The 24,559-nt window shown below is 36.4% G+C and overlaps 2 protein-coding genes across 4 annotated transcripts in view; one reads left to right on the top strand and one right to left on the bottom strand.

Moving 5' to 3' along the window:
- Window positions 1–5,436, top strand: part of LOC128674683 (uncharacterized protein) — an 85,801-nt gene extending 80,365 nt beyond the window's left edge. For both annotated transcript variants that reach the window (XM_053753483.2, XM_053753484.2), the window contains one exon: window positions 1,427–5,436. In XM_053753483.2, the coding sequence (XP_053609458.1) occupies window positions 1,427–1,484 (58 nt within the window). In that variant the 3' untranslated portion in view covers window positions 1,485–5,436. The remainder of the gene's footprint in view (window positions 1–1,426) is intronic.
- A 3,782-nt stretch (window positions 5,437–9,218) lies between these two features.
- On the bottom strand, window positions 9,219–24,320 carry LOC128674685 (uncharacterized protein). Of its 2 annotated transcripts, XM_053753487.1 has the most exons (13): window positions 24,050–24,320; window positions 22,566–22,707; window positions 21,940–22,110; window positions 21,396–21,539; window positions 20,898–21,078; window positions 19,834–20,065; window positions 19,275–19,475; window positions 18,538–18,655; window positions 17,932–18,067; window positions 16,523–16,649; window positions 16,091–16,158; window positions 13,452–13,664; window positions 9,219–12,069 (listed from the first exon to the last, which is right to left on the bottom strand). In XM_053753487.1, the coding sequence occupies exons 1-12, from the start codon at window positions 24,149–24,151 to the stop codon at window positions 13,454–13,456; spliced, it is 1,833 nt and encodes a 610-aa protein (XP_053609462.1). In that variant the 5' UTR covers window positions 24,152–24,320; the 3' UTR covers window positions 9,219–12,069; window positions 13,452–13,453. The 2 variants fall into 2 exon arrangements, with proteins under 2 accessions (XP_053609462.1, XP_053609463.1); XM_053753488.2 differs by lacking the exons at window positions 9,219–12,069; window positions 13,452–13,664 and adding an exon at window positions 14,108–14,224.
- Between the last annotated feature and the right edge of the window lie 239 nt (window positions 24,321–24,559).

Consider the following 24,559-nt stretch of genomic DNA (forward strand, 5'->3'; position numbering starts at 1 on the left):
ATATGTAATAAAGACGAATTTTAATTATAATGCTAAACGTTATAGTGTATTAGACATTTAGTTAATTATAATTGAATTGATGATCAAGATAAATTACCTTTTGTAATTGTAATTATAATTTTGCCCACTAGATTGCTACATTGGAGGTCCCGAGTTCTATACTCGGTCATGTAAAGATAGGAGAAATATCACCAGCCAACTTTGACGTTAACTTTAACCTGCGCAGAAAAACGCAAAGTATTTCGTCAAAGTTGGCTGGTGCAACTCGCCCATAATATGTGTGATTTGTCCATATCTATACCTACTAGAAAGAGAAAAGATTTGTATTTTTTGTTTGTAACGAATAAACTCAAAAATTACTGGGGCGATTTTGATGAAATTTGACATCGAAATAGGCGAAACTTTCTTACTTTCGTCATCTCCGTCTGTCTGTATGTCACAGTCATTTTATTCGGGACTATAATAAACAACGTTGCAAGACTAAACTATACCTCGTAAAATAATAAAATAAAAAAACATTGTAATGGCGGCGCCAATTATTTGTAACTGGCTATAATCCGAATTTAGGCATTTTACATTTGGCACACATATACTTCATTCGGTAGCCCTAAAAGCTGGCACTAAGTTTTTTTTACAATTAGCCAAACACTTGATTAGGGTTTTAGGCGTTCTTTACTTGTAAGGTTACTTGTAATTGGTATAATTTCCATGTAAGGTTTTATGGCTTTACGTAAATGAGGATAAAAGCTTAAAATCAATTTAAACCTCTAATTTAAACCTCTAATTATAATTAGAGGTTTAATTTGATTTCATAATTATGAATTATAAGCAGATAGTATCAAGTGCCCACCATGCACGAGAGTCCAAGCCACAGCCACTTCTCTTCCTCTCATTTTCGTCTGTTCCCAGTTGCATTAACAAATATGACATACCCCGTGCAATCAATACATATTGAAGATACGTCTCTGATTTTATGACCGGTCTCTTGCCTGATATCAATTATTGAAGAATGCGGTTTTTGTCTATCGCCTCGTACGACACCCACGGTGGAAACACATACAAAATGGTAGTAAAAAAACTATTTATATATTTTAAATCATATAATGAAAAAAACAATTAAATATACCTACCCATATGTACAGCTTAAACAAACGAACACCGAACGTTCCTCAAGTGAAAAACGTAATGCATAAGGTGATTATTAATATTATTAATTAATAAAAAAATAATAATATCATCATATAATCAAAAAACAATAATATGATCACTGATTTCCGGGACAAAAGGCCCCGAAATTGACCCAGAAGCGGGACCGGTCCGGAAAATCCGGAACGGTTGGCATGCCTAGACACACGCCAAAGATCTCCATTCTCTATCTCCATTTAAATCTACCAACAATCTAACGCTGTCATTCTCTTCTTTCCAGCCAAAAGAACTATAGCAGCCCTTGGAGCTGGACGACGGTGGCCGCGACGGGCGAATGACCGCGGGCCCCGCGCGGGCCGCCCGCGCACCCGCAGTGAACGGGGGAGGGGGGGCAGACGGTGGGGGGCGAGGGCTCGTAAGGCATTATTGGCTTCAAATTATTGAACTTTATCTCAATGAGGACGCAGGGTGAGAAGCGCTAGGTGTGACATCATCATTACCACGATGTACGCGGTTGTATTACATACTATTTGAAATGACGTCACGCCGCATAATATTACTAAACATGGCAACTTTTCTAGTGCTTAATTTATTAAAACATGTTCATACGATTCATTGCTAGATTATTTCAATAGCAAACCAAACATCTCTTATAGTCTGACCAGAAAGTGAAGAAATTATACGAGTGCGCTGTCTCCTGTTGGCTGGCAACACTGGGTGTTTATCAACCAATCTTGACCATTATAGTTGGTGTTGCCAATGTAGTTCGTCGAAAATCCGTTTCTTTAATTTCTGGACAGACTTTATGTGGTCAGAACAAAAAACATAGATACAATATTATCACACCTAGTGCTTTTTCAGATCAGTAATCTTAACTACCTAAACCTCATCTTTGCTTCCTCATCTTGAGTTCAATCACACTCGAATTATTAATTTAAAAAAAAAAACAAATTCTCAAAAAGAAAAGGTTCTCTAACCAAAGCCTTCGCCCGCCCAGCCTAAGTCAGAAGTGAACGAATTGATCCGTCCGGTATAGTAGACCCCCAGTCGCTGCGGAACCTGGACTCCACGTGAACTGATCTGTAACTCGTTGCCAACTCATTCCAACCAGCTTTAATTCGACTTTCGTATTTCTTGTCGCATGTATACGTTAGCCCAACGTCCCAGCCAATCTCAGTGCTTAGTTGGTGACCTGTGAGACAGGTCTTCGGGCCTAGATCAGGCACCAGATTTCCACAACTGTAGTGATCAACATCTTCATCAAATGTTCATCACATTATATTAATTTTTCTCAATGTGTTTGTGTAAGAATGGTATTCCGCTTGTCAAATTCTGATATCGTAAGATGAAACAAGAACATTTGACAAGTAGAAAACCGGCCTAAGAATGCTTGATTGGCCACAATGTTGGACTAAAGTGTACATTGATTTTAGACCAAAGCCCAGGTCCCGTCTATTAATGTACTGTAGTTCCTACATTACTTTCAAATTAGTTGATTATCAGCGATAGACTTCTAGGGTCGATTCGCACGACACCGCACCTCTCTCACGCTCTTTTATCTGGCAACCTCAGTAAAACACAATACAGATACGTTCACACCGCTATGCCTATCGTACGGAATTGCTAATTCTAATGTGAAGCCACCTTTAAGCATCTGCATCGGCTACTACACTCTCAATCGTACTTTATCCCAATAGAAATAAGACGGTAATTTGAACAAAACGATTTGAGAATCTAGTTCCGTATTTAAATTTGTTAAGAACGGTTAACGAAATTGGCGCCAATTAGTGTTACCATATGTAGATGCTCAGAAAACTATCATATCTATAAATTAAGTGTTTATCGGGTACAGTGACGGAAAGTGCATAGAACATTATTTATTAGTTGTGATATTTAAGTATATGACACGAAGCGCGCCGGCGGCAGCGCATTAGTTCCAAAAGAGTGCAATGAAAGTTGGACTGTACATCGTAGTTAGAAAAGTTAAGTGGCAGTGTATGATGCATTTAATTTATATGTGCGGTGACAACAAGTTGTTTTTGTAAAACTGAACTGTTGTAAAAATGTTATTTTTACGTTTATTTTAATAAGTACCTTATTGATAGTTTCCGTTTTTTTATATAATCGTTTTATTGATGTTTTATTGTAATTCCAAAGGCGACTTGTTGACATCCTTTGTAATAATAACCGTGTTCCAGCCGACGATTTCTATAGAATGTTATTCAAATATATTTTGTCCTTGAGATGGAATACACGTGTATTGATTGGAGTAAGTACATTCTTTGTTATTCGTAAGCCTATTAGAATTATATCTTTCATGAAAGCAAAAGTCATCAATAAAAGAACTTTCATTATCTAGCTCATAATTAATTGAAAGAATTTATCTGCCCTATAAAAAACTGAAGGCTAAGTCACATGTAAAATGATATCAATATTTTGGGAAAAAAAACTACCAATCAGTATAAAATAAACAATCGTCGGTTGGTAACATTGTTCTGGCTAAAATGAGAGGGCCTAGCTGAAGAAACACTCGTGATCTCTTTCCCACTGTGTTATTAATAAGTATACTCATGTTATAGGACATTGTACACACTAATAAATCAAATCAAATCATTTATTCAGAAATTAGACCTTCACAGGCACTTTTTCTCGTCAATCATTATATATATAGTTATTTCTCACAAGCTACAAACTACTGGCATTTCGGAACGACCACTGCTGAGAAGAAATGCCGAAAGAAACTCATTTGAACAGTGTTGGTCCCTATCATGCCAGATCGGCTTACCATTATTGTTTCTTAAAATGTTTTTTTTTTCTAATAATATATAATAACGGGATAGAGGCTATTTTTTTAGAAATATAAAAAATAATATTAGCTTTTTTATTTAAGTGTCTGTACAATGATGTAAGTATATGGAGTAACGATAAACTTAGTAAAAATAAAGTAAAATAAAAGTGGTTTCTATACACGTGAAGAAAATTGTATCTAACCTTCTATAACAACACTGTTACTTCCACAAAATGGATTAATTTTTCTACAAAAATAATATTTGAATTATGTATAGTCTGTTCCTTAGCTACAAGGGAAAAAAACAAACAATCGATTTGCTTTTTGTCTTTGTTTTTCTTATGCATTTGTAAGTATATTGCGCTCACGTTCAAATGATTATAACTTCACTCGAGTCAAATTCGCTTCATAGCTTCAGAAACATGCATATTATGGAAAAATCATTTTAAATATATTAAATTCGTTCGGTTGGTGTGTACATTCCTACTCTCTCACTTTGGCCAGCCAAGTCTGTGTTAGATCTGTAGTGAAACCGATTCTCTTTCTTATGATTTCTATTTCTATATTAACAATAGATAATAATAATAAATGGGTCTAATATTACTCTAATATAATATAATAATCAAATCATACATGTGTCTCATACAAATTCTGTATAATACGAATAGAATTTGTATGTAATGTGTTTTATTTTTATAGATTATAGAACAACAAGTTCTAGTTAGTCATAAGAAATTGATGTCGGTGCAAAATAATTTTTTTTTATATAAAAAAAAATAAACTATTTATTTCGTTGTTATTTAAGTTTTTTTTTATTGTTCTCGTTACTTTCCTTGGGAATCTTTATCGATTTAGTATTAATAAGTACAATTTCATGTGCAGTGTGTAAACGGGACGCGAAATATCGGTAACCACCGGTAAATATCGGTAAACGTCACTTCTGGCTAAACCTGTTAAAATGTAATTTGACAGCATTGGTGTTGACTATATCCGTGCAAAGTATAAAGTCAGTTTTTAATAAGGTGTTTTGTAATACCCGTTTTAAGGGTATATAAATATTGCCATCTCGCTCTCATACAGTCGCTGTTCAACCGCGACGATTGACAATCAGGGCTACCATTCTTTTTCCCCCAGATTTAAAATTTTTGCGCGGATTCAGAAATGTCAAATTGGATTTTCTGTTTTAGACAACAGTACTGGCAACACCTTTTGATTTAATCCTTTTCTAGTGTACAATCCATTTTTTTTCTATTCAGATTGTATCACTTTAGGCCGGTCGCCGTTTCGAGTTTCAGTCCCGTTGGGCTGAATGTTGGTTAACTAGTGAATATTCACTATTTCAAAAGTTTCCTGGTGTAATTACGATTTGATAAATGAAATTACGCTTCTAAAGTGTGTTACTATGTAAATATAGGAGGAACTAATACCTACTATAATAGTGAATGTTGTAATTTGTATATAAGTAACGAAAATTAAATTTTAAATACATAGATAATATTGTGGGTGTTCATTTATTTATCTCCTTGCCTATTTTCATTGCCTATCCCTGCAATACATAACTTATTTTTATAAAATTCAGCTGACGTAACAGACAGTAACTATCTATCGCCTGTCTTATGTATACTATTATTATAAAGAGGTAAGCGTTTGTATGTTCGTATGTTTGAGGCGGGTAATCTTAGAAACAGCTGAACCGATTTCAAAAATTCTTTCACCATTAGAAAGGTACATTATCCAAGATTGCTATAGGCTATATTTCATCTCAAAATTCCCACGGGAACGAAGCCCCGGGCAACATCTAGAATGAAACAATCATAATTCGTCAACTATTAGTTTAAGCCTATCTATAAAAGCGGAAATCGATTTTTAACTAGCTATTTTTTATTTGACGTCCTCGGTGGCGCAGTGGTAAAGTGCTTGCCTCTGAACCGAGAGGTCCCGGGTTCGATCCCCGGTCGGGTTATGATGGAAAATGATCTTTTTCTGATTGGCCCGGATCTTGGATGTTTATCTATATATGTATATGTTATAAAATATAGTATCGTTGAGTTTAGTGTCCCATAACACAAGTCTTACTTTGGGGCTAGCTCAATCTGTGTGATTTGACCTAATATATTTATTTATTCCACAAAATTTTATGCAATCAATTATTTCATTTCATTTACATTTTTTGCCATTGTAACACCAAACAGAACGGTTAAGATTGGTTGTTAAAGACCCAGTGTTGCCAGCCAAGAGGAGACAGCGCCCTCTCTTATCTCGTACTCTTTATAGACAGACTGTAGATAGGTAACTACTGTCCATATTTCCCAAAAGTTTATTTGTTAGACAAATTTTAAAAAACCCGACTTTCAATATTCATTTCGCTACAACTGTTGAACGGCTGAACCGATTTTGATACATATCTAAGAAACACCGCATAAAAATTAGCCATCAAATAAAAAAATCGCATCCGAATCAGTTCACCCGTCGATGAGCACGGTACCACGTACCTACACTGACAGACAGACACACATACCGGTCAAATTTATAACACCCCTCTTTTGGCGTCGGGGGTTTAAAATAAGTTTAAAATGTTTTCAGCTAAAGTATATTTTGTCACTTTCTATCATGGCTCATATGACAAAACATATTTCAGCTTAAGTATAGTCTCATGGTAAATATTTACCGTAATGCCAACTTGCTAACAGACAAATTACTTAGACAAAGAACAGATTAATTAATAAGGACAAGAAATCATCTTTAAAATATAAAGATAAAATGAAACACCGTTTAAAAATTCAATATACAGAAATATAATACATTATATAATAGATTATCATACATTTTCAAGTGTACATGGGAATGAGGTACGTACAGAAAAGTTTGTACAATATTCATATCTCGTTTTTGTATAAGTATGCTGGTGATTCAAATTAGACAATATATATTTAAATGATCTTACACAATGGAAATATTTCAATAACAAATTAAATGTGATGTCCTCCCCTAAATATTGGGAATTATTATTATTACATGAAACATAGTCGGGTCTTTTGAGAGGCTTGCGTGGAGATATATATCCAACGTTATATATTAAACAACAGGTATGTGCGCGTTTCATACAAGTTGTTTAATATATAATTATGCAACGCGAAAGTTTAAGTAGTTATGTATCGAACATTATTATTAAAATTAAATAAGTACATGGAAACACAGTTAATAACCAGATTAATACATAATTTAAAAAAACTAATGGAATTATAACCGAAACAATTTAAGGCCGATGCAGCGGTAACAGCTAAAGGCCCGGCCACATTGCTCCGTCGTTCTCTGTTGTGTCGCGTGGTGTTTTAATGTACGTAGGCGCACGTTTATATCAAAACAACTAAGCGGCAACGCGCTACGTCGACACAAGGGAGCAATGGGGCCAGGCCCTTCCGCGTAGCTATACTTATGCGCTTATTGTGTGGAATTGTAACGGACACAACTAAAAGCTTAACAAAATACATAGCCCTTCTCCCATAACATGTTTGAAAGAATGAATGAATGACTGAATGAATGAATGAATGAATGAATAAATGCATGAATGAATGAATGAAATATTTGTAAATGAAGACTACTTTTTACATTCATCCTCATATCGAGTGTGTCATTGCTAACACTGATGTCAGATTATATTCAAGTTACATATGCAATCAAGATGCCTTTGCATCTTACATGACTTTTACGACTACCTACACCGCCATCTAGTGGCAGATAGTCGGATACACACTTGTGAACTATCCAACAATGTGCAGGTTTCCTCACAATGTTTTCCTTCACCAGAAGCAAGTGGTCGTCTATGAAAACTACTATACATGAGTCAGATTGGTATACTCATGTGGCGCGAGTGAGATTCGAACCTGGCTCCCTTCGATTACAGGCGGAAGTCTTAACCACTGAGCCACCACCGTTTCGATCGCTTCTACATTAAAGAATCAATATACAATTTGAATTGAATCAATTCCACACAACAATCGTTGCTATAAATTGCGCATTGGGTCTGCCGTCACCTTTGATGACTGCACGGAAGGTACTCTTATATTGGCTAAATAACATCTAGATTGTTCTCGACTAAACAGTTTCGGATGAACATTACATAATAATCTATTAATGGTAGGGTACTACATATATCTGGCACTTAAACACGAAAAAATCCCTGTGTACAGTCAACTGCATGTCAAGTTAGCCTGTGGATCTTTAAGCCGCGGTAACAGAGGCGAGTTCGCAACGAAATTGGGTAACTCAATGTGCTGTTGACTGTATGCATATTTTTGTTACAAATTTTAATAGAATCTTGGTTGGATAATTTTAAATCGACTTGGAAAAAAAAGAGGCGTCTCAATTCCTCGAGAACTTATATTCAGTGTAGATTTAATCGGTTTAATCGTGTCGATGCTGACAGCCTAAATATCTAACAAATACCTATATAAAATCACAGAAAGGTAGCATATCATTATTGGATCTAAGAGATTTTATTCATTACAAAGTTATACAGACTTTATACTAAATTATACATATATTATATACTATATGTGTTAATACACAAAGAATTAATATATAAAAAAATCAGAGTCATTATTTTTTCATAATCGCGTTAATTTTCAAAAGTTAAAAAAATAAAATAAATCCTTTTACATTCGCCATCACGTACAGTCTGATTTTATTTGGACCTTATACGCTTGTAACAGCAACGAATTTGTTGAAAATGAAAACTGTGACTAAAAAGAATCCATTATTAATAAAATTGATCAATTAAAATGACCTTTAATCGCTCTAAAATATCAATTTTATTCTGCTTTCCGGTAATATAATAGCGGCAACAGAAACACATCACCGCTGAAAATTTCAACTGTCTAAATATCACGGTGCATGATATACAGACGAAAGGGCAGCGGAGTCTTAGTAATAGGGTCCCGTTTTGCCATTCCGGTGCGGAACCCTAAAAAGTTTAGTATGTTCAACGCTTGCTTTTTTCGGTAACAACGTTCGTGGCATTAATATCCATTAGCAATGACCACCCACGGTGCAACGTATTACGCCATGCTTTTCATTGCTTTAACAGACAATGGTTTTATCCAGCTTGTTTCTGTTGCTAATTGATATATAAATTACTTTTGGATGCAAATATTAATATACTAGACTTTTTGATAATATAATAAACTTTTTGCTCGATATTAATTACTGGTATCAAACGCAAAACCTCCTAAAGACTACTTGGGTACATCAAAACACAGCAACTTTTAATCTACGACTTTTCGTGTTTTTATTTTTTTTTCCATATAAAAAAATACAATCTAATTTGCGATTCTCCACATCTTAACTCTATGTAATAGTCAAGCAACACGAGACAGTACAGTAGCGTTATGTGACGGAATCGAATATAGAGTTAAAATTTTATAGAAACGACATTAAAACTAAAAAAGAATACATTTTGTATTTATTACGTTTAGACAGAAGTCGTAGAACAAAAGATGTTAGTCTATATGTACTTTATGCGCCTTTGGAAGGTTATGCGTTAGATACCAATAACCCTGTATATAAAAGTCTTCGTTTATATCTCTTGCTTCGTTTTTGAGACGTTCGTAATAGTATTTATCCATACACATAGACAAAATTTATATAGAAAATTAACTGTGCCTCCAAAAAGTATCAATAACTATTGTTTCCATATACATTTTGACGTGTCGATACGGTCGCGTTTTCGCAAGTATTCAAACCAGCATTGTCGTTAGGTGAGTTTGATTTGAATATTTTCGACAATAATTATTTATTAAATGTATTATTTATACAAACAGGTATCTTGTACTTGTCGCAAAAGAGACTGTTGGATTTTTTTAACCAAATTGAAATCAGTACAGTCTGTCAATAAAAAGATGAAAACGAATTTTTAAATAATTACATTTTGCCATTGCAATACCGAAGCGGTGGTGGTGTAATGGGTTAGACGCCCGCTTGTGGATCCAAAGGTCTCAGGTTCGTATCCTACTCGTGCCATATGAGTTTGTATACCAATCTGACTCATGTATAGTAAGTTTTCATCGACCACCACTTGCTTCCGGTGAAGGAAAACATCGTGAGGAATCCTGCACTTTGGTGGATTATAAACTTGTGAAATGGAGAAGGCAATGGCAAACCAATCCATTACTTGCCGTTATGTGTTTCATTTCACATGGGATATGAAATAATGGAGAAGAAGTGACGTTTTAAAATAAAATAAGTAAATATGTAGTATTCGAAACAGGTCCAAAGCTAGTAACAGGTCTTGTATTTTGCGTGATATCAATGATAAATAATTACTTGTAATGTAAACTAACCTAAAACATAAATTATTGCCCATTAATACAATTAGTTACAATAACAACAAGTTACAATCGAAGACATTTGGTATATAGTATGACTGCGCGAAATATAGGGTAAACTGCGCAAAATAGTCGGCATGCAAAAAGTTTATAGTTTCCGAATCAAAAATATCACTTAATTATTTAGAATGATTTTTTTTTTATTATTAAGTAACAATATATAACCTTAAAACTATACTGGAGGACATAATTGAACCATAAATTAAAAAGGTATAACTACTGGACGGATTACATAAAAAGTGAAAACTATATTAAAAAATAATAAGCATAATTTTGAAAGATGTTATAATCAGGTTATATATATTTCACAGGGAACATTGTTCGATAGCCTCACCTCCCAAACTAATATAATAAATGTATTATGTAAGTTTAACTGAGCCGTTTTTTGAAAATTTTAAAAACATATAGTTGATGATGACCCGAAGACAAACTTAGGAAACCCCGTACGGATGTGCGGGCGACAGCTAGTTACATTAAATGTTTGGACAGACATCACATGAAAAACAATTAAAATAAAAAAATAAAAAATATCTGATCATTTACTGAGCAGTTTACCCTAAAATTAACAACACCAAAAGGCGGATTTGGGAACGATTATTAATTATTCAATTCCACAATTCTGATACATTATAGTTTAGAGCGATCGTTCACATGTATCACACCAAAAAATAATACTGAATGATTCTCTGTTAAGGCAGGAGCACACAAAAACACATGCGCGTACGCATGCGTTAAAATTCCACACGCGGAACGAGCGTTAATATACTGTAGCCTTTATATATTGTATTCCAAACGATAGTTCCAAATTGATTTTGTAAAATATTTCGATTCAAATAACAAGATTGCAATTAACTTATTGCAAAAATACAGATTTTTTTAAAACACTAGAACAATATGTAACCCGCGCATTTTGACATTTGCAAGTTTGACAATGACAGTCTTCCGAAGCATGACATATGTTATTTGTTGACTTCTATTTTTTTTTATTGTCCTGTTTTAGGTTTCCCTTGTTTAATAAGCCTTCCACACGGAGCTAAGTAGCTCCGTAAAAAGAACTAGTTACAAACTCAAATTGCTAACGAATTCCTTGAGCGTCATCGCCCGTGCATTGCAAGTTTGTGGCGACATCTACCACGTCACATGCACAACGCCGCAGATGTAAAAGCCGACCAAAGGCAACGAAGTGATCCACGACACTACGGACAGATGGCACTTCGGTCGACTCACTACCAGAAGCTGACAAGCCTAGACCGCGCAGACAGTGCGTTTTCGATTGGAAGCATAAATACAACTTCCGACATGACACCGTATGTCGCGTGCGGTTCCCCGGCGCAACACCTAGCCTGGCGGGAAGATCTTCCCTGCGGTGGCGGTCGAGCATGATAACCTGGCTCCCGCTACAAGTTTATCTAATAATAATACATAGCGATAACGTGATTTCTCCTACGCAACATTAGCTAACGATGTAGGCATAAAATAAAAAGTGTCATCGACTTGTGCACCATGGCAACGGTTCGCAATAGTGCTGCCATCTATGTCGAGCTTTACTGAACATTGAACGATCGCCCACCTAGCAAGTACAATCAATTATAAACCTTATTACACCGTAATAAGACATCGATAGTCACAGTCTATACACATCGCAACGCCAATAAATATCTGCAGTCAGTAATGGTCTATTATAAATAACTAATTTAAAGTACCTTTAGGCGTAAGTCTTCATTTGGTGGACGCTTTGTTTTCTATTGAGATCTGAAATAAATAAATAAATACATTAATAACAAGTCACAGTGTACAAGTGCAACAAGTCACTCGGTGGCGCAGTGGTAAAGTGCTTGCCTCTGAACCGAGAGGTCCCGGGTTCGATCCCCGGTCGGGTCATGACGGAAAATGATATTTTTCCGATTGGCCCTGGTCTTGGATGTTTATATATATATATATATATATATATATATATATATATATATATATATATATATATATATATATATATATATATATATATATATATATATATATATATATATATATATATATGTGTATTAGTTATAAAATATAGTACAGTTTGGCTCGGAGAAATCTGACCCCCTTCCGATTTGAACACCATCTCTTAGGGGGTCAGATTTCTCTGTGACAGCATGTCAGTGTCCTCCAGTTCTCCCTGTCCGATGTTAACCGATCTGTTACTTCCTTTTTAGCTATATCCTGCCTAATGCACTCAATCCACCTCTTCTTCGGCCTGCCCCTACTTCTTTTCCCATTCAATTTCAAATCCATAACCTTTCTTACAATATTATTTTCCTCTCTTCTTATAACGTGCCCATACCATCAAAGCCTTATTTTAATATAACTGCATTTTTTTAAATGCATAGTGTTATTTACACGTTTTCCCTATAGGGCTGGCATATATTTACATGTTTCCCCTATAGGGCTGGCATATATTTACATGTTTCCCCTATAGGGCTGGCATATATTTACACGTTTCCCCTATAGGGCTGGCATATATTTACACGTTTCCCCTATAGGGCTGGCATATATTTACATGTTTCCCCTATAGGGCTGGCATATATTTACATGTTTCCCCTATAGGGCTGGCATATATTTACATGTTTCCCCTATAGGGCTGGCATATATTTACACGTTTCCCCTATAGGGCTGGCATATATTTACACGTTTCCCCTATAGGGCTGGCATATATTTACATGTTTCCCCTATAGGGCTGGCATATATTTACACGTTTCCCCTATAGGGCTGGCATATATTTACATGTTTCCCCTATAGGGCTGGCATATATTTACATGTTTCCCCTATAGGGCTGGCATATATTTACACGTTTCCCCTATAGGGCTGGCATATATTTACATGTTTCCCCTATAGGGCTGGCATATATTTACACGTTTCCCCTATAGGGCTGGCATATATTTACATATTTCCCCTATAGGGATGGCATACATTTACACGTTTCCCCTATAGGGATGGCATATATTTACACGTTTCCCCTGGCATAGGGGCTACAAATACATATAAAACTTCACAATTTTTTTCAATCTCCACGTTAGTGAATAAGAAAAATGAGACATGACACGATCGCTAACCTAGATTATTGTTACAATAAAAAAACCACTGAAACTCACCGCTAATGGTCAAGCAGCGACAGCCGAAGCGCCTCATCCAACGCCAGCTGTTCAGCCACCAGCTCCTGTTCCCTGCGCTGCTGCTCACGCGCAGACAGCGCCAGCGCTTCCTGCAGCTCGCGGTCGGGGTCGAGGCAGGGGGGGGGCGGCGGGGGGGGCGGCTCCAGCTCCAGGTCCGCCACGGACATCACGCGGAGCGACGCTTCGATTGCTCTGCGGATTGCCTAGCTGGTTACCACTAGCTTTACTTTGTTTATGCAGACAGTTGCTAAGTGCAAACACTAGTGTTTAGCGATCCGTAGGATTAATGTGTATTACTTCCTTACGTCCAAAACTGTGCAAAATGACGAGAAAGAGTGGACAAATGGACCTTGGGACTCCAATGCTTAACGGCTGAGGAAGTGCTTTTTATGATGCGAACACTAACAAAGTGCAATCAATTAGTGAAAGTGACCAACAAAATAATATTAAATAATACACATCAGATGATGTTCTATTTATATATATATATATATATATATATATATATATATATATATATATATATATATATATATATATATATATATATATATATATATATATATATATATATATATATATATATATATATATATATATATATATATATATATATATATATATATATATATTATAACACTTATTAACGCATAAACACATATAACAGACTTGATAATTCTTAATGTAAGCTTAAATAGTGCAATATACGATTCACACTCAACCACACAAAAAACAATTATAAACGCCATCGTCTGAAAACAAATTATATTATTATATTTTGTTTGGAACATAAAAAACAACAACTAAATAAAAAACGAGAAATGCAGGCCTACCATCAACTTTTACGGAACGATTCCAATGCAACTCAGTGCAATTTAGTAACCTAAAATGAATCGCATTCATACTAAAAATTAAGTCGATGGTGATAGGGTTGAAGCGCTGCTGGTGTAATGGTTAAGACGCCCGCCTGTGGACCGAAAGGTAATCGTATCCTACTCGTGCCATATGAGTTTGTATACCAATCATACTCATATATAGTAGTTTTCATAGACCACCACTTGCTTCCGGTGAAGGATAACATCGTGAGGAGACCTGCACACTGGTTGACAGTTTAGGTCACTAATGTGTATGCGACTGCCACTACATGGCGGTAAGTAGTCGTAAACGTCATGTCAGATCCTTTAGGCGACTTGAATAATATCTGACACCAATGTTAGCAATAACACACTCGATATGATGATGAGACGATGGTACGAATTTGCGATGCAGATCCGTTTAGGTCCAAAGTGGATCGCGTTGAGAGTTGATGGTAAGCGGCCTGATATTAAATTATTAATTAATTAAAACAGGTATTAAACACGCGGTATACAAGTTTTAAGTAATTAATGAGAGATTATATTTTCTGTGTTTTTGTGTTACGGCGCCTAGTCTTTCGTCTTTCGCGTCTTTCGCTTATATACATGCTTAGTAGGTGATCACCTATATAAAATATGCACTGTGCAGTGGCAAGAGTCATCAATAGCCCGCAATTTGATTCGCTGCAAAAGTAGCTTATGTCACTCTTAAACATTGATCTCTATTATGATTAACAAATTTAACGACAGTAAGTGTAATTCTCGTTTGAGCGTTTCGACTGTTGCGTCCGCGACGTCATTACGACCCGTCATTTTACTCGAACAAGGAATCATTTCCAAAATCGATCAGTCATAAAATTGACATTAACACAATACAGATATTTTGAAGTCAGATTTATTATATTTTTTATTAATTTTATTTGAACAGGAATACCAACAGCTACATTTGTATAAACAATTAGGCAAAAAACTAGATAGCATTAAAGGTCCTCACCAATAAGAAACGAAATAAGTTTAAAACAAAAAAGTTTAACACAGGAACACACAACTATTATAATAAATATGATAATCATATACAGTGCAAAACAATATTGTAACAGTTTTTGTTCAAAGTGGAACAGTTCCAATATAGTTCGAATATAGTAAAACAGTTCCAAGATTGTAAAACTCATTCTAGTCTTCGTTCAAATTTTAAAAATTGCATTGACAGCGCGCGCGCAACTCTCAGAAACACACTATTGGGTGTTTCTCAGAGCGATTAGCATTAGATAGATAGAAAGTTTATTTGAATTAACTGAGACACGTACAAACAAAAGTTGGAACATGTTAGATAGAGTCACATCTATAAATAACAATAATAACATTGTTTCCGTGACGTAAATGTGTGGCGCAGTGATAAATTGGTGGGACTCAGTGGTGGGAATTGCTCAAAGAGCAAACACTGATTTTCAGTTATCACCATAAACGGACGCGTTGAGCCGCCGTCCAATGGACACGACACCTCATACAATAATAAAAAGTGGATAAAACAAACAAGTAACATTACTATTCATCGTGCATAGACTGCCTAAATGACTACGTAAAATAAAGCTGCTAAACTATTGAGTGCGGTAACAGTAGTGGTTGAGTTATATCAGTGTTTCCCCTTTAAATCGTGTGGAAGTGTACAGACGAAACAAGGGGACGCAAAAGGAAGGGAACGGAAAATGAAATGGATATTTTTTATGTTAATTACTACGTTAGTTAGTAAGACAGCGAGTGTACCTCTGCAGCTGCGTGTCCTCGTGCGGCAGCGGCGTGCGCGCGCCGCGCAGCGCCTCCCACACGTCCACCTGGGGGGGGAGGGGGGAGGGGGGTTATTACCGAAGGTTAGAGTAAAAAAAAACCATTAAATTTGAAAATTTTAGCTGTGATTTTACGACCGCCCGCCCGCATCGTTGCCTATCGGCAGCTGTTAAGGCTTACATAGATATTATTTTCATAAAGTCCTCTGTCTGTCCGTTTGTCTGTTCACACAATAAACTCAAAAACAACGGCACGAATTTTCACCAAGATTTCCGCCGCTTCTTCTTCACCAGCGCTTTGAAGCTCGATAATGAAAATGTGACATGTATCATATTTTTTTGACGTAAAAAAGTGACATTTATGACACAAAGTTGAATAAAGAATTTAGAATGCAGGTAGTCTGTAGCTCACCTGGTCGTCGCTCGTGCCGGCCTCCATCAGGCTCTGCTGTATGGCGTACTGCAGCAGCCCCTCCTCGTCGTCCAGGTGGCACGCCAGCCGGTCCACGTGGGCCGCGTCCCGGTAACCACGGCCCACGCTGGATAAATAAATAAATTATAAATTATTTATATATAAATTACAGAAAGACGACATGTAATTTGTAAGTAAAGTGGGAACTAGCCACCCTAATGTTCGCTGTGCCCTTGAAGGGAGTGACTTAAACTTATCCATTTACGTAACAACTGTAAACTTGTGACTTGCAATAAATAAATTATATATTTAGACTAAAACCCTCTGACAGTTTGCAAAATACACATTCAGGAACTCAAAATATTAACTCTACCATCATTATATATTTATGCAACTGTTTTATTTGTAAAAAATAATATTAACTTGTTTCGTCGAGTAGAGAGTCAACGTCGCTCAGACAAACTGCATTTATTGCCAACTAACACTGTATTTCTCCATAAAAGTGTGTATGCAATGGCTCCTAAACTGTTCAATAAATTGCCTAGAAATCTAGAAATAACTTACCTACCTTTAAGAGATAACTATCAAAGCTACTTATCAAAAAAGCTTATTATTCTGTTACCGAATATCTAAATGACAATTTCAATTAATTTAATGAAGTATTTGATCTTTTAATGTATACCTACCTCACAATTAGATAAATTATGTAGACACTTTATAGTATAAATTATTGTATAAATATATTATGTAACTTCATTTTGTAAAACCTATGACAAAAATTTCGTATGCCTTATGGCGGGACATAGAGAAGCTCATTCCAATGTATTATACCTATGTAACCTGTGTTCAAGAAATAAACGAATTGAATTGAAAATCTGAATCTATTTCGATTCTATTCCTCGGTGGCGCACTGGTAAAGTGCTTGCCTCTGAACCGAGAGGTCCCGGGTTCGATCACCGGTCGGGTCGTGATGGAAAATTATCTTTTTCTGATTGATCCGGGTCTTGGATGTTTATCTATATATGTATATGTTATAAAAATATAGTATCGTTGAGTTAGTATCCCATAACACAAGTCTCGAACTTACTTTGGGGCTAGCTCAATCTGTGTGATTTGTCCTAATATATTTATTTATTTATTTGCCTCTGAACCGAGAGGTCCCGGGTTCGATCACCGGTCGGGTCATGATAGAAAATTATCTTTTTGTTGGATGTTTATCTATATATGTATTTGTTATAAAATATAGGTTTTCCTGTAATCTACAAGCGATGTACTATTAAGAAATAAAGCGAAGAAAATGAAATGTGACAGGCGGACGTGTGATCCTATAAGTTTTTTCATATATTTTATACGGAACCCTGTAAAACGCGCGTTTGAGAATAATATCTATATATATATAAATGACTGACCTGAAGCAAGCATCGTCGACTACACAAGAAAGCCGAGTCCCCTCCTGTATACATTCTATGTGCGGCACCGGCGTCTCCGTCGCGAATATGTTGCCAAACGTAATCCGCGCGTTTAGCACGTGAAACAGGGGGATTTCTGAAGCATATAATAGGCATATACAAGGTTTATTTGTTAGACAATTTTAAAAAACCCGATTTCGGTACAATTTTTGAAAGGCTGAACCAATTTTGATCGCATAAAAAAAAATCCAACCGCATCCAAATCGGTTCACCCGTTGATGAGCTACGGTGCCACGTACACAGATAGACAGCTATGGAACAAAAATAATGAAACCCGTGTTTCAGGTTTTTTCTTAATGTAACCTTTAGGGTAGTTAAATGAGGGTGAAAAGAAATAACGAATAATCCCATTCAAAATTTCGTCTAATATATGAGTTGACAGCTCAGCGGTAAACACCATTGAATTCAAGTTGTTACTATTGATGGTTCGAATCCTGCACTTCTGATTCTGATTGATTGATAGGGTGATTTCTGTGAAAGTTTTATTATGGTTTTACCCGAGCGAAATTGGGACGGACTGCTAGTAAATAATAAATGATAACTCACCTATTTTAACCGGAAATCCGGATGGCAACTGCATCTGTATGAAGTCCTTCAGCTTGGCGAAGTGTGGGGAAGATATCGCGGCCATCAGGTCCAGAATCGGCATTATTTGTTCTTGCAACTGCAGAAGAACAGATAGGACGTTTTGCGAAAGGGAGTGGCGATGTCGGAAACTATTAGCGAAGTCGATTCAATTCAAAATTCTTTATTCAATTTAGGATGATATACATCATATTATTTTGGGGCTAGTTCAATCAGTGTGATTTGTCCTAATATAATATTTATTTATTTATATTTATTTATTGACGTAAAAAAATTAAACCAAGTCTACTGTCGACTTCCAAAGGGCAGGTAAACTTCAGCCTTTTCTACACAAACTCGACACACTTTTGTTTTTCGAGAAAGAAATTTTGACATTTTGAGAAATTAACCTTATGGCAATTAGTGAAAGTGTCATTTTGCGAATGGGATCATTTGACGTTTCACAAAAGGGAAATTTTGCGAATTAGCGTAATCGAATTCCTAAAAATGTCAAATGTTCTTCATTTGACATTTTGCGAAAGAGATCTTTTAGCATTTCGCGTTAGGTGTTCCTTGTAAATTACGCAAAAGGGACATTAGATATTTTGCGGAAGCGATTTTTTGAACCATCGCTAAAGGGACATTTCGACACAACAATCGTTTAATTTTTGGCGAAACGGACATTTTGCGATAGGAACATGAGATTCGAAGCAGCTCACCTCTAGAGGATAGTCCTCGCACAGCCACAAGGTGGCCCTGAACTTCTGCACCTTAGTGGCCGCGTCCCTGGGCCGGCCCACGTCGCGGCCCAGCGGCTGCCCGCTGAAGTACTGCTGCCAGCCGACCTGGCACGCGGAGGTCACTGACCCGCTCGCCGGGGACAGCTCCTCGCGCGAACGGCTGCGGGGTGGGGAGTTTTCCTGACGAATTTCACAATAAATATGATGATAATTATTCGTTATTAATAATCATTTATTAGTCCATTAGGCGTGCAATGGTGGTCTTAACTAATTTTAATCTTTCGCGTTTCATTATTAATTGCTTAACTTGGTACTTAACGCGCACGTACCTTTTACACTTCAGATGTTTTGGGTCGTTGTACGTGCGCGTTAAATGATAGCCTAATTTTAAGGCCATTATTATAGTACCTTTTAACTTACAGGCATTGGAAACAAGCAGCGCATCGTATAATACAATATTTATTAGGATCACCCATACATAAATCAGTCAAAATTTCCATCCATAAAAAAATAAACAAAAAATAACATTAGCCCTTACCTTGTCAGGCGTTAAAAGCGGCGTGTTATCAGAGGACGGGGTCGCGGGCTCGGCCAACGCCAGCAGCCCAGCGAGGGGCGCCCGCGGCGACGCCCTCCTCTCCCCCTTCGGCAGATGTTCGGTCCTCGTCTTGGAGACGAGCTCCACGTTATTAGCACTGAACACTTTGCACTCGTAACCGTTTACGTTCTCCGTTTTGTCTTGCCGCCAACCCCAAATGCCACTTTTATTCCTGAAGAGAATGTCAAGTTAGGGCTGGGACCCCGACGCTTTACAGTTAGGGAAGAAACCAGGAAAAATCTCAGATGAGGAAGTTATTCTTAAAAAAGAAAGTCACAGCTTACTCTCCCGCTCTCCTCCTCACGTAATTTTAAGGGGGACTTCATGTTATAGGATTAGTAAGTAGTAGGATATAATTGTCATTTGTCACATGAAAATCTTTTTTATTTTTTCTAAGCATAGCTTAGTTGACCACGGGCTTCAAGGCGTCACAGCCGAGAATGAAAACGGAGACACGCGATTATGTGATCTCTCACATAATCGCGTGTCTCCGTTTTTCAAAGGTAAATTAATAACATTGAGCCTTGTGGTACCCCAAACTGATTTAGACCGCCATACAAATACTACATACATAAAAAAACCATACATCTTTTAGAAAGAAAGAATTTGATAAGACTAATTAAATCCTATCCAATCCTGTAGAATGAAATCAACCTTAAAATTACTTAAATGTCCACTCGACAAACGAAAACATCAAAGTGAATTTAATCGAATGCCTCCGATAAATTGACGACCTCCGTGGCTTAATGGTCATCATGCCGGACTGCTACACTGGAGGTCCCGGGTTCGAATCCCAGTCAGGTCAACATGAAAAATGATCTTTTTCAGATTGACCTGGGTCTTGGATGTTTATCTATATATGTATATGTTATAGAATATAGTATCGTTGAGTTAGTATCCCATAACACAAGTTTCGAACTTACTTTGGGGCTAACTCAATCTGTGTCATTTGTCCCTATTTATTTATTTATTTATTTATAAATCTTCGATACAATCGATCTCACCTCTCGAAGCTGATCTTGTCAGTGTCCAGATAGTTAATAGCCAACGGTGAAGACATCCGCTGCTGCAGCGAATGGGCGGAGGGCGCGGGGCACTGGCGCCCGGAGTCGTCGAGGGGCTCCAGGTGCTCCGTCCACGAGGTGCCCGCCTCGTGGTCGAGCTCCACGAGGCTGGCCGCGCGCCCTGGGGGGGGGGGGGGATTATTTGTTTAGTTATGTTAATATATAATATAGGTATATTTATCTACATTTGTAAGTACATAACGTTTGTAATTTTGTGCAATAAAGTTTTAAAAGAAATCAAATTCGAATTTCTAATTTTTAAATTAGAATGACATCTCTTATTGAAATCAAAACTTTACTTTAAAATTGGCGGCGCAAGCGCAACAAACTTTACCACATGTTTTTCTTCAAAGACGTCAATTCAATAAATTAATACTGGGTTAAGAAAATAGAGTCTGACAATAAATGAAATTAAGAAAAAATGTGCTGTATTCTCACCTTGGCCCCTAAATATGTAAGTCCTGTCTCCTCTCTGCCAACGGTTGTTCTCAAAGCCGACGAGGGTCGTGTCCACTCGGACATTCCCGCCACGCTTGTACACTTTGTATGTGTCGAACGGACACATTCTGGACACTAAGGGCACTGTAACAGACAAACAGAGTTATATAATAATTATATGTACCCTTTTACTATACAAAATATTTTAAATGTCACAAAGAATTATATTATATTAATATTTAAAAATTTGACCTTCACATGACAAGTTCACTTGCCCCCACGTTCACGTGCCCCGGGGCTTGGCCCCTAGGGACGTTCGGCATAAAAATTACTTTATTTATTATTCTACCCGTGTACCAAATTTCATAACAATCGGTCCAGTAGATATTGCGTGAAAGAGTAACAAACATGCATACATACATACACACAAGCACAGTTTTGGTCCCGGTCACCACCGAATTTGCCATTACAGTTTTTTCTTTTTACTTGCATGTAATTTTTTTTTCTTCTAATATTATAACAAAGTTTTGTCAGTGTCTCTCACCCCAACTAGTAAACTCCCACTTCATCTCGACATAAAAGTCCGGGGCCAGCGACAGCTTGTGCAGCAGCTCGGGGATCCCCCCCGAGCGCACCAGCAGCCGCTGGTAGTCCCTCCGGGACAGCACCAGAGACAGCAGCTCCGAGTCGCCCGTCGCTGTCGCCTCTTGCACCGCTGCGAACAAAGAGGAAAGAACTATAGTCATTGTTTATGCATAATCATTGGCAAATTAGTAAATGAATGTTAATATTTGAAAGATGTTGTGTGTGTTTCATTAAAAGTAATGACCACAACCCTCAGCCATGACGATTGTGGTTAAGGATGAGCTCTCAATTTTGGGATTGCAGATTAGTTTATAATTTTTATTATGTAGGTAATTTCTATTCTTTGTTATTTGTATTCTGTTCTGCCATACAATAAAAATTAAATAAGGAAGGATGGTATCGGAATGAAAAAAGGTTATAAGATAGCCTACATTGGCTTCAAACTATTGTCGAACTCGGACAAATACCGAAGCGAATGCATGAGCATTGTGTGCTTTGTATAAGTGCTTTTATTTACCGCAATGAAAAACAAGCAATCAGCCAAAGTTTGGCGAACTGTTTGCCGATAGCCAACATAATACACACCAGTCCAGCCATCCTTCTCGCAGTTGACGTCGGCCCCGGCGTCAATAAGCAGCCGGGCAGACTCCGTGTGGCCCAGGGTCACAGCCAGCAGCAGCGGGGTGCGCCCTCGTGGGTCCTTCTGCTCCAGCTCTTCTGCTGTGAACTGGAACACATTTATCATGTAAAATCTAATAAAAACTGTAAGAGGCTGGCAATGTTGCCACTAGATAATGTTAAGGATGATATATGTGTTAGTGGTCCTGAGTTGTTGGCACCAAACCACCAAAACCCACAAATCTGGATGAATTTGCGGCTGAAACACCAAAAAGCCTGGATCTCTCAAAAATATCAAGGACAACTATGAATTCTTGAACTCAAATGTTACATCACAATTCATAAAAACACATTTGTCCTCTTCCAACGACTATATGGCTTCAGAGATAACAAGATTATATTATGTGATATATTATATGTCCACGTCGTTAATTGTTTGGCTTCATTAGCTAATACAATAATTATGAGTACAATATTTCTTACTGATGATAAAGGTGTCTATTTTAATCCTAGTGATAAATATTTTCTTACATCACGAACTTCAAGTGTCATATTTCTTATGCTAAATTATGGATTTATTTATAAAAATAGTAATAGTAGCTGATAAAAAAATATATATTATTTAGATAAAACAATATACAGATATCTGAGATTTTATTCCACTTTCAAAATAAACAAATAGAAACTATTTTTAGGCACACTGAGATGGATATAAGCAATGTAGGAAAACATTGCATGTTATGCTAATCAATTGTTTATTTAAATGAAACTAAAATTAAATATGTTAACACAATATCTTATGAACAAAATAGTTTTGCAGTCAATGAACTATATTATTTAACTACTATAAATTTACACTGAGATTTATTTGTAGCATAATAATAAAGTAAGTAAGCATGAAAACATATTATTTAATTTTACATAGGTTAAGTTCCACAAATTTTTGTTATTTGCCAATTATGCAAAAAAAATAATTGTTTTACATTTTCCTGAATACCTAATAGGAAAACACGATTGGCATGTCACAAGACTAAGTCAAACAATGAAACAGGGCAAGTTTCCGCAAACAAAAAAAAAACTGAAAATAAGCATTGATGTATAATAGTTTTAGCAGTGTACTGATGAATTATGATAGAGATAAGGCGTTTTATTATGAAATTTATGAATAGCCAAAATATGAATCACTTAATAAACTAGTATTACTCATGAACTGTACTGGCCTCAATTACAGGCATCAACAAACCACCTCACCCATTTCTTATCTATTTACATTACACATAAGAAAACTTTAAAGTCGTTCTAACTTCTATATCAATTTTCTTGTGAATGTATAATTTCATTGTTATTACTGAAACTTATCAAGTTTCTGTTAATCTAACAATGCTGGTAAAAATTTATAAGTGAGATTTATATGTCCAGCGATTACAGGACCATAAAAAAGTAGTTCTTACCCTATGGGTCTCCAATGAAACCCTCAATTCGTCATGATTATTGTTCCAAACCAACCAGTGAATAGGATAGCGATTAGCGACCTCTTCTTGTGTTATCGCCATTATATCAGCACTTACAATAGTTTCCTACAAATTAATACATTGAAAAGTTGCTGGTGAAAGCTTAGCACATTGTAGATAATCGTAATTACTCTATTACAGCTAAATTAATTTAATTTACACGTAAAATCGGACAAAATTCACGCTCTCTTCCCAAAAATGTCACGTCAAAATTGACTTTGACATGATAGACAACATAAGACCACAGAGTATATAATAGATATGTCAATTTTACATGTCATGTTGATATCATCAAACTAGTTGATTAAATAATCGACTAATTTTAACGGATTCATATGGAATTTGTAGATACTAATTCAGTGTTCATTCCAAAATAAACCTGATTATTGTTATATTGTTAAACGATGATTTGCTCACACGCAACTAGCCATGCTGAGTTAAGACTAACAT

This window comes from Plodia interpunctella, chromosome 13, assembly GCF_027563975.2.
Source record: "Plodia interpunctella isolate USDA-ARS_2022_Savannah chromosome 13, ilPloInte3.2, whole genome shotgun sequence".
Lineage (NCBI taxonomy): Eukaryota > Metazoa > Arthropoda > Insecta > Lepidoptera > Pyralidae > Plodia > Plodia interpunctella.